The sequence below is a fragment of the Sinocyclocheilus grahami genome, unplaced genomic scaffold (genome assembly GCF_001515645.1).
Source record: "Sinocyclocheilus grahami isolate Dianchi unplaced genomic scaffold, SAMN03320097.WGS_v1.1 scaffold1393.1, whole genome shotgun sequence".
NCBI lineage: Eukaryota > Metazoa > Chordata > Actinopteri > Cypriniformes > Cyprinidae > Sinocyclocheilus > Sinocyclocheilus grahami.
Window position 1 is genome coordinate 196,290 of NW_015506572.1, and position 11,705 is coordinate 207,994.

General features: G+C 38.2%; 1 protein-coding gene across 1 annotated transcript in view; it reads right to left on the reverse strand.

Annotated features, from left to right (window-relative positions):
- Positions 1-8,190: 8,190 nt before the first annotated feature.
- The window catches only part of LOC107569907 (lysyl oxidase homolog 1-like), a 16,671-nt gene continuing 13,156 nt past the window's right edge, over positions 8,191-11,705 (reverse strand). The window contains exons 6-7 of the mRNA XM_016256078.1: positions 11,404-11,519; positions 8,191-11,072 (exon numbers count right to left, since the gene is read on the reverse strand). Coding sequence (XP_016111564.1) covers positions 11,066-11,072; positions 11,404-11,519 — 123 coding nt within the window. The 3' untranslated portion in view covers positions 8,191-11,065. The remainder of the gene's footprint in view (positions 11,073-11,403; positions 11,520-11,705) is intronic.

The following is an 11,705-nucleotide window of genomic DNA, read 5'->3' on the forward strand; positions in this document are numbered from 1 at the left end:
TAGCTGAGACGTGACGTGACTCTGGATGAATAGCTGAGACTTGATGAGGTTCTGGCGGATCAGCTGAGACTTGACTGTGTGAATGTCTGAAAACGGTTACAGTATATCATGCGCATGCGTATTGCAACAATAATACAGCGATTTTAGTTGTTTACGCGGATCCGTGTGAGTGGGTATCATTTTTGATAACGTTGTCATCTGAATGCAGAACTTTTAAAGAATGCAAAGGATAAATGTGTCTATTTTTAGTGCATCATTGTTGTGTAAATGGACCCTTAGACTTGTTTTATTTGAGATATGTGTATGTGTTGAAAATATTTAGCATGAGGGGCCTCTTTGTTTTGTCTGTGACTTAAGCATGGAACGCAGATGAAGCAGCCCTGTTTGAAATGCAAATTTAGCGATTTTAAACATTTGTTGTCCATGTGTTATGAAACAAATGTTACTGATTGATAACTTGAATTTAAATAAAGCACCAACATCTATTTGTTTGTTTTTAATGCCATGGCAAGCTTCTGTGGCTATTTTCATGCCAAGAACATTTCATGTTAAATCTATCAGGTCTATTTTGCTAAAAACTCAAACTATATTTGGTTTAACGTTGTTATAAATACAACATGCTGCTTGGATCAAGGGTTCTGACAGCAAGAAATACAAGTAAACCTGTTTGTTCTTTGGGCTTCATGTGAAAGCGTGTTTGTCCAGCAGGGCGCAGTGTTGTTCTATGCTGAGATATTTCCATGTGATTATCATTCCCTCTCTTTGCAGACTGGGATTCCCCAGACACACATCACCCAACTGCAGACTTGCAGATTGCAAATGGACACCAACACTTAGTCAGGCTAATAACCTGATTCTCACTTAGATGCAAATTTAAGCAGGCGCCTTTTCAGCGTGGACATCCGTCGAGCATGCGTTAGATTAGATTGCTGAAGACAATAAATGGATTTGTCTCATGCTCCCTTTCTTTCTCATCATTTGTATCTCCCTGCGCAAAGCAATGATGGAATCGTTCGCGTTAGAGTTTGACACACGGAGCATCCCAGAAGACAACAGCACTAACCAATGCCATAAACATCCCCGACGTCCTCTGATTTAGCACAAAGAGACACGATTTGCATTAATAGAACTCAGAGATCGTATAATGAAGATGAGCATATCTCGCAGCTTAAATCAAAGTGTTTTATACAATATTACCCATAAAGTCAGTGCCATCACAGTGAAACATATGTTCCTTATATCAGCGCAAACTGACTATTATATCATCTCAAACCCGGACTCAAATTGGCTTGTAAAGGTAGCTAGCTACATTATATTACTGACAGCAAATGGCCCGAGCGTTTAGTGCTCCTATAGATCAACCGGTAAATGACACTAGCAAGGTCAAGGTCATGGATTGGATTCCCGAGGAAACACATAATAATAAAACATAGGATGTCACTTTATATGTTCTGTAAATAACAAGCTAGTGCATTTGTGCAGTTAGTTGCCTACAATGAACATGGCCATAAAATAACTATTATTGTAATTAACTATTATAAGAAATATTAGTTTGATCAGTATTGCAACTATAGGCGGTATTTCTTGTATAAGTAAACATAAATAAAGGTGGAAATTAGAATGGAAATTATAGTAAGATTTGCTTTAGTGTTTATCTCTGACTATAATTTTCTCTGTGATACTCACTACACGAAACATCTGCTCTTCTGTTGCTTGTATTAGAAGGGAATTAAGTAATTCTGAACAGCATTCAAGTTAAATTAGTGTATAACGAGCTACGTGACGGCATGCCGCTCTGCGTCACGGGATGATAACAACACTGTAACAATAACTATATTTCACATCTCTGCCGCTTTAAAGCAACTGTATGTACGTTTTTATATTGAAATGCCGTTTTAAAATCATTCTGATGATGCACTGGCTTCTGTGTCTTTCCCACTTTTCCCTCAAACGTCTGTTCTGGGAGTTGGCGAGTTTAGTGAGCGGGTACGAAATCCCGCGAAAATAGCAGATCGCTTTACGGCAGTGTGGCTGCGTCCGAAAGCGCATATACTCTCTGATTAACTATTTATTTTGGATAACCGATTATGTAGCGTCTGTTAAAAAGTGCGTTTTCCGTAGTATGAATGTGTGTAGTATATTATTAATAATTGTGCAATATCAAATCACACAATAAAATAATAATCAAGCTTTTCATGTGCTTTACTATGTTAGTCAACACATACAAATTGTACTTCCTTAAAGCAGCACAAATTTAAAAAATGATTTTCAAGTAAAACTTTTTTTTTTTTTTTACAAAGTGCACTTTTTAAAAGTCTACTTGTGTCACGAATCTGGTCCGTGGACTTCCATCCGATCGCCACCGGAGGTCACTCGTCCATCATATTGACTCTCTCACTACACTGACGGTTGTGCGTCACCACGGACTACATTTCCCATGCACCATTTCACTAATCATACACTCACCTGAGACCAATCACACACACTATAACACCCACTCGGTTCCCGCTCCGATCACCGAGTATTGTTCTGCGTTTAGCACTCCCCAAGTGTTAGCTGCTTTACCGAGCCATTCCGTGTTTCTGTTTAGTCTCTAGTTTTGTTTAGCATTTATCTCTCCTCTAGCGATAGCTACATCACTGAGCCATTCCTTTTCCCATTTTTTAGTTTTAGTCTTAGTCTAGTCTTTCCATGTTGCCTTGTTGTCTGTTTCCTGACCTTCTGCCTGTGTTTATTGGATTACCCCTCTTGTCGAGCCTCTGGATACTGTTCGCCGATCGTAGACCCATGCTAGCCCAAGGAATATTCTTTGTCTTGCCTGTGCCATACCTGTTTGCTGTTGTTTGACCCTGCCTGTGTTTTCTGACCACTTCTCTTGTGAATAAAAGCTTGCACATGGATCCGCACGTCTCTCGTCTCGTCAGCCCCGTTACAACTTAAGTGTGTTAAGAAACAGTCATGAATGTGCTTTTCTTTAAGTCACTTAAGTGGCCTTATCTGCAAGAAAAGTTAGGTATCTATATCTATGAAAACATGTCATTTCATATATCTATAAGAAGATACAGTATATATATATATATATATACTTAAGATTTGAAGTACACTACAAGTGCAAATTCAATACAGTTAAGCACACTTCTGTTTCATAAGAGTAGGTCTCTGGCCATTAATTCTTTGTCCAAGCATCTATAATTAACAAGCACAAGGGTTTATAGATATTATTCATTACAGGACATGGTGCAGCACAGGGTATAATATTTCACTGGAAAAAATAATAATAATAATACAAATGTTGTAAAATACACAACTCATATAGTTCATCAGCAGGGTTCTTTGTCCCTTGAGAAAGTCCGTTAGATATTCGGTGTAGTATTCTTGGCCTGGGCCTGAAGGCATGATAAAGTAATGGTGGCTGGGACATGACTTCATCTGTCTGTTTTGGTATTCGGATCTCCATGGCAAGTGTGAGACGACAGCTGGCTCTTCCAGAATGCTGCAGTACCACCCCAAAATCAACAGCCACTACTCAAAAGAACAGGATTTCATTCTGGGCCGGCCCAGTGGCCTGAACCTTACCAATAGTGTGATAAACACTATCAGGAGGAACATGACGGGGAATTCAAGCACATTAAATATGGTTTTAGGTTGTGATGGGGGTGCAGAGAGGTCGGATAAAGGAGGGAGAAGAGGAATAAAGTGTATTTGAAGGGGAACACAGAAGAAGTCAGTTCTCCAGCCCAGAGTCCAGCGAACAGAGCTGCTTTATGTCCTCCAGCTCAAGGGTGAGAGAGCTTCATCCACACACACACACACACACACACACACACACACACACACACACACACACACACACACACACACACACACACACACACTTCGCACACACAGACAGTGTAGGAATTTCTATGTTATGATGTCTAATGTCCTCTTTCTCCTTCTTTCTCTTTTATGGAATTCTCCTTCACTTTATGATCAACACGCTCTTGATCTTCACAATCACAGTGCTGCTTTAAAAGACAAACATCTGAGGAGCTTCTTACATGTTTTGAGATATAATAAGGTGAATCTAAGAAATGTTGCTTTGCAAAGTCTGGGTCATGAACTGCTTTATTTGCACATGAATATATGCAGAGGCCCAAAAAAGAATATGAACTATTAATCCAGTCCTAAAAACTCATAGCATTATACAAAATTTAAACCAAGTGTGTAGGGTTGGTGTAGGGCAATAGAATATATGGTCTGTACAGTATAAAAACCATTACGCCTATGGGATGTCCCCACTTTTCACAAATGTAAACCTGTGTGTGTGTGTGTGTGTGTGTCTGTGTGTGTGTGTGTGTGTGTGTGTGTGTGTGTGTGTGTGTCTCTGTGTGTGTGTGTGTGTGCACGTGTACATGGTGTGCAGTGTTGAAAGTCATTAAATAAAAGCATCTGGTAGATCCATGTTTTGAGGACAAACAATCAGTTTGTCCTTCGTAATCTTGCGTTACATCAGCTGTTGTTTGTCTCTTGTTGTCTACTTGTGTACAGCATCAATCACGTCCCTGCAAACAATGGCAAACAGATAATGTAATCCAAACTTTATTTAAACTTTTAAATGACGCCTCTGGCTGCTTTTTAGACTTCTTCTTCTCCACTTTTATTTAATGATGGGACTCATTGTTTATGAATTATAATCATGCCTGTAAGCTACTGATGCACTGCAATGCACTATTTCACAACATGATGTGCTATTAAACATCGCAGTTCTCTTGACCATCATGTCGAGATTAACTTTCTTTATGTCTGGGTCTCAGAGATCCCAATGCTGTGAGATGATATATGATAGATAGATAGATAGATAGATAGATAGATAGATAGATAGATAGATAGATAGATAGATAGATAGATAGATAGATAGATAGATAGATAGGTAGATTTCAGATGTAAAGCAGCTCTACAGAGGACAATGGTGTCATTATTCAGCTCAATTCAGTTCAGTTTGATAACTGTCAATGCTGCATAGTTCGAACTGAACAGTCTCCTGCTTTAACAGTTGAATTAAAGCCCAAAGGCCTCATGCGTGGTGAAGATCCCGTGAGATTTGGATCAGCTCTCTTGAGCCACCGTGTCCCAAAGTTGTCAATGTGTTAAACCCTTGCACCACATCAGCATCTGTGGATTTAAAGCCTCATCAGGACTGAGAAGAACCAGTAAAATAAGCAACTCCAGAGCCGTTTCCAGTCATTTGTTCCAATTGGCTGAAAGTCTATAAACAAGCGTATCCCTGCGAAAGTTTTGCCCTCTGTTAGCAGCACCTCTGTAATGAGAATTTATTCCCCCATTGCTCCCCTGTTGTCTCAGGAACGGCCCATTTGCGAGTAACAGAATTAAAGGGGTGGAAAGCAGGCCATCTTCACTGAGGATGGAATAAGGGACTCCCGGTGTTTACTGCCATGAGCCAGACTGCCAAGACAACTCACCTTCTTTCTTCCAAGACCTTCAAACCTAATGGCACACATAAATAGAGATGATGAGGAGTTCATTAGCTCAGGCGAACGGCCTCGGTTTGCAACAGGCCTTCATTATTAAAGTAAACCAGCTGCTCTGAAGTGAAGGATGAAGTGAAAGATCTTCACGCTTTTGTTTTTCACCGTAAGTGATAGCTGAATTATTTACCACGGCGCTCGGTCTCCCTCTTCACATCTGAACGGTTCAAGATAATCTCCTACTGAGTCCGAGTTGTTAATCATTTGATTTAATGGTGGAGAACGGCACTAGTCTGCATGGAGATAAATCACAGCGGCATCCAGACCACCCGTGTTTGCTCACTACACAAACATCTCAGGTCGACAGCCTGCTGTTATGTTTTCTACTTACTTTATCGTCACAAGTCATGCTCGATGAATATTGAACAGCAGATCAAATGCTCCATTGGATTTGTACATAAACCATGTGACTTCACTAGCTACGTTTTTACGTGCAGTGTTGTTGGTAACGCATTACAAGTAACGCAAGTTACGTAATCAGATTACTTTTTTTCAAGTAACTAGTAAAGTAACAAATTACTTTTTAATTTACAAGAGAATATCTTAGTTACTTTTTCAAATAAGTAACGCAAGTTACTTTTTTTTTCAATTTATTGATTGACAGCTCTGGTGTCCCCATGTTGAGAGAAATCAGAAGATGTTACTGTAGCTCTAAAATAAAAATTAATATGCATTCATTTAATCTCTCTCACAAACAAAACCAAAACAGATTCAGTATTCAGTATTTGGATGTTTTGAAACAAGTAGCCACATTTTAAAACATTAGGCATTAAACGACCAACCAAAATGTTCCATGAACGATGCGTAAATAATGTTTTTGTGCTAACGTTTTAATATTATTAAAGGCCAGATAACTTTGAATAAACGTTCTATAAACATTACTGGAAGAACGTTGTTCATAACAACCTCAAAGCTAAAATTCTGGGAACGTTCCGACGAAAACAACTCCGTTGATCCGAACTAAATTGAAAGATGTGATAAAATAATGTGATCAACAACTAAGAATCTAAATGCTTGAATATGACTATTTTCTCAATTTGATACCATACAATAATGCATGTTGCATAGCCTATACATTATGAGCTGGTCAGTGTAGGTGACTGAATATTTACTAAACTCATGTTAAAAAAGCTCATCAAGGCTAAAATGCAGTTATACCTTGGTGACTTTATTGCAGAGGCTTTCTTTGTTTCTGAATGAGTCATAACGAGCTTCATAACGCGAATGACTTCATTGAAGAACTGTTACATGTTGTTGCATCACTCGAGCATTTGACTCCATCATGTATTTTCCATTGTTTTCCATTCTTACCAAAAAGACCATCTTGCTAGCCTAAACTGGTTTTCAGAAGCTCTGTCTGGTTTTCCAAGGTTTGGTCAAGCTGCTCAGCAAACTGGTCTTCAACCCTGAACTGGTGATAAGGTTAAAACCTCTCTAAAACCACCAGACTAGATCAGTCTGAGAATCAGGTAATGCCAAAAAGAGCAGCCAGTTATGATTCATATTCGCCTTTCTAATCTTCTGGTCTGGCATTTATATTCTCTCTCTCTTCTCTTCTGTTCACTGTCATCTTTGCTCTCTTCTCATTGAGGGCTTGCAGACCTCACGACTGTTCTCTCAGTGAAGCAAATCAGCTCGCGCACGCTCACGTGTTTACTCTAAAACCGAAGCGCACGTATTACTTGGCGCTCTGCTGAAAATGGCTCCTCGTTGTGTTTTTAATCTGATGTCATGTTAGTGGAATTCACTAATAGGTCTCTGACTCCATCTTATTTGGCGACATTTTCTCACTGAAAACACACAAGCATGTAGTCTATAAACTGCACAGTTCACACTCACTAAAACTGTTTTTCACACCAGTGGTCTCTCAAAATGTAATCATTATTAAAAGCATTGTTTATGCTAAAGAAGCCATTGATCTGAAAAACAAACAAAAACTAAAATGCATGCATGGATTTATTTATTCATGCATGCATGGATTCATTCATATTTATATACGCAATCTAGGGCATCAGCTGGTGACAAAAAAAATAAAAAATAAGAATAATAATACAAACCTTTTGTTGCTTAGCCAGCATCTCATAGCATTCTAACAAAGGCTCATTGTGTTCTGGTTTGTCCCTCTTGTAACCTTTGGCATCACTGTCTTTTTCAGAAATGACATGTTTATTAGTTTTAATATTACATATCAAAGCAGGCTGATACAAAACAAAAATGTATTATCAATTTATAATGGAAAAATCTTGTGCCAAAGCCAAGCTACCCTTTGTAGTCGTCTGTTCAAGCTTGCGCGTGTGTGTTTTGGGGAAGAAGAGGCATTCTTTCCCGTTTACCTGCACTTTAAATATTTAACTGTGATGCCTTTAAGTGTAGATTGTTGTGTAAAAATGTGATGTCAATTTTTGCTCTACTTCTGTGGTTCCAGAGTTCTTATTACTGGCCTAATTCTTAATCAAAATGTTGTTTCGCTACAACAAAACTGCTGGCATTCAGTACAGTACATGTTCTGTGCAAACACAGGCGGCAGATGGGAAACTTTCCCTAAAACTCTGCCACTTTAGCGGTTTCATGAGTGTGTAGCAGAACTGTATTTTCCAAGCACTTCAATTGAATTTGGATTGTCTGAAGTCAAAAAATGAAACTGCACTTGCACTAAAAAAGCTGGTATACACTTCAGTCTTTATTTAAAGATCCAGTATGAACTCTAAGATGATTCAGAGCACAAAAAATAAAACCGACAACCACAACAATGATAACAACAACTCAAAGAGATTGATATACACAAAAGCAGATAGCAACCAGACACAAATTTACTGTCTACACTATAAACAATGTTATAATATTCATTTATGCAGAGTATAAAGAGATACGATAAGACAAGTCTGTTCTGCATTTGATCTGGATCTTGATAATGGAAAACACTGTAACATGTTTTCATAATAAAAGAACTGCTCACCACAGAAAGGAATTCATTTAGCTTTGGTTGAAAAGCGTGTGATGCATCACAACACACGCTCCATTCACACACATCCGACGACCCTCACAGAAAGCTTGTTTTGTATGCATTTAACTGAATTTATTAGATTATAGCATATGTGTAGGATGTTTGTCGTTTAGAGCTCTTCAAGCGTAGCCTCATAAGGAGCTCTTTTTCACTGCATATGTTTAACTTTCTCTTTCCGAGGTAGGTACGGATTGAATTAAGATTGTCAGTAACATCAGGTTATGCAATGTTAGCTTTGCAACAGTAGTATCAACTAAGTCTGTGTTCGATTTAATGTTCAAGGCATAAATCTCAATTTCAGATACAAAGAAATATGAATTCCTGGAGTGTAACACAGCAAGTACAGCATTTCCCTCCACACAGTACATGAGAACAGTGGGTATGAATATGATATGATAAAATAAATTCATTTCTTACCTAGATAATGGCATGCATCAGTGGGTTAATTGTATCATATATGGCGACCTGTGGCAGCTGACCAGTGTTGGCAATTAATGAAACAATAGATACATTCCAACATGGGCGTCAGTACAAGTAAATCTCACAAAGGACGGTTGACAAGCTTAACACTCGAGGAATATTCCTGGCTTCAATACGACAGCACTTGTGACATAATGTTTCTGCAGCTTACATAACAGATCATGGCATTAGAATTCCCAGGGAATGGATGAACTGACAAAATGCATTCTTTGAATGCAATGCAATTCTTTTTTTTTTTTTTTGATAAAACTGTCTGGTAAATGCATAAATGTAAATGTATCTCATGCAGTTAGTAACAGCAAGGTCATGGGTTCAATTCTCAGGGAATGCACTGATTGAAAAAAATGCATGTCTTGAATGCAGTGTAATTCATTTTGCTTGAAAGCATTTGCCAAATGCATAAATGTAAATGTAGATCATACAGTTAGCAATAGCAAGGTCATAGGTTTGATTCCCAGGGAATGCTAATACAATGCATGCCTTGAATGCAAAGCAAGTCTTTTTTGGATAAAAGGTAAATGCATAAATGTAAATGTAGATCATGGCACTATCAGCAGCAGGGTCATGGTTTCAGTTCCCAGGGAATGTGTTGACTTTTAAAATGCATACCTTAAATGCAATGTAAGTCACTTTGGATGCAAGCGTTTGCCAAATGCATAAATGTTAATGTCAAAACATGATAAAATTCATATCCTGAATGCATTGTAAATCACTTTGCATAAAAGCGTCTGTCAAATGCAAATGTAAATGTAGATCAACAGCAATGTCATGGGTTCAATTCCCAGCGAATGCATGAACTGATAAAGTGCATGCCTTGAATCTTGAATGCAATGCAGTAAATGCATAATTATTGTTGATAAAAAAAAAACTTTTTCTTTAAAAAGCATTACAATTTTAAATCACTTACAATGGAAGCACTTTCAATAGTAAAGCCACAAGATGTACATAATATGCATGGTTTTTTTCTGCGTAAAGTTACATCCAATTTTACAATTTCATTGCCATGACAATGCTAAAATCACAGCTCAAATGATGCACAATTTTTAACAGAAGAATTAATGTAAGTGCTTTTACAAATGCATAAGGTTTCAAATCATCCAAATATTTGCCCCATTTACTTTCATTGCAAGTGGTTCAGTGTAATTACTTGTAAATTATTTGTGGTGGTAATCAACATTATGCCACACATTCTGTCTGTTAATTCTTGTATTGAACCTGAACTATTCATTTAATCACAGAAAACCAAACGGATAGAGCTTCAGCTGCTTGTAGGGGAACATCTGAAGTATGGCCTGAATTTAAGTAGTTTGCTTTATTGCATTATCAGTGGACTGACATACAAGGCAACATTACAATCCAATTTAATGTAAATCACAGCAGGTTAAGTAAAAGAATATAATAAACCTCCAAGGTAAAACACCTTGATAAACTGCCTCCAGCTTTTGGATTCAAGGCATTTATTCAAAGTGCTTTAATCCCAAAGCGATTTTTTTCTTCCAGGTCCCTCATTCAAACTAAAACCACTTTTTACTTAATTGGTTAGCTGGAGGATGACTGACTGGCAGGCCGTTCTCTCATACGACTCTTTCTTCAGTATTGCACCTTCGCTAAAGTGGCACAGACAAAGAGAGAGGCTTGGAAAAAAGGAGGATTGTTTCCAGTTGCTGATTTTCCTGATCTGAATGACAGAATTACAGTTCAACAGTGCCATGCCTGATCTCACTTTGCATTCCAGCGATGTAACCCACTTAAAAATGGTGAAGGAATTAGACTTAATTGGGGGCAGCGAGTGTGTGTTTTAATGAAAAACCAGGGTTAATGGGGTGGCTGGAAGGAAAATAGACAATGGTCTGTGGTGTGTGTGAAGTATGGGATTCCTCAGTGTGTGTTTGGTTTTGCATGATATTATGTGTGCTCGTTCCTCCCAGCTTCACAAGAACGGCACAAATACGGGAACGGGACAAATGCAATAAACAATCACAACAGAACCAGGAATTCCATTCACATTGCAATGGACCAGTGCTTCCATGGAGATTCATCCGGATCTGACAGATCATGACCTATAGGAGCAGAAGAAACAGTCATTTGCTCTGTTGAGTTTCATAGATGTGGAAAATGAAAGGCTCTTTATTGGCATTGATGGTTCCATGAAGAACCTTTCCATTGACCAAAAGGTTCTTTATAGTGGAAAAAGGTTCTTTAGATATTACAGCACTAAGAAAAACATGGTCCTTTTAAGAGCTGATCATTAAGAACCCAAAATGGTTCTTCTATGGCACTGGAGTGAAAACTCCTTTTGGAAACTTTATTTTAAAGCGTGTATATGAATATATGCCACACATTATGGAGCTACTCATCCATTAACACAGTCAAAAAGCAATGTGTACTTACTGGGAGATTTTGCAGTTTGTTGTCTTGACAAAGCGGCCCGTGTAGTGGATATTGCACCTGACTACATTGTTTGTGTAGTCTGACTCATGCACCAAGTACTTCGGGTTAACCTGGAGCTGGAATTTAAACAGAATTTAGACCTTCAGTGCTGTGAAAAAGTAAGTGCACCCCATAAAATATAATTGGGATCACATTATTACATATTTTGGACATGCAGGGTCTAAAATTAACACTTGCCAAATGCAAGCAAACTTCAGAGTTACTCAACAGCTGGCTGGTTAATTAAAAAAAAAAATATATAT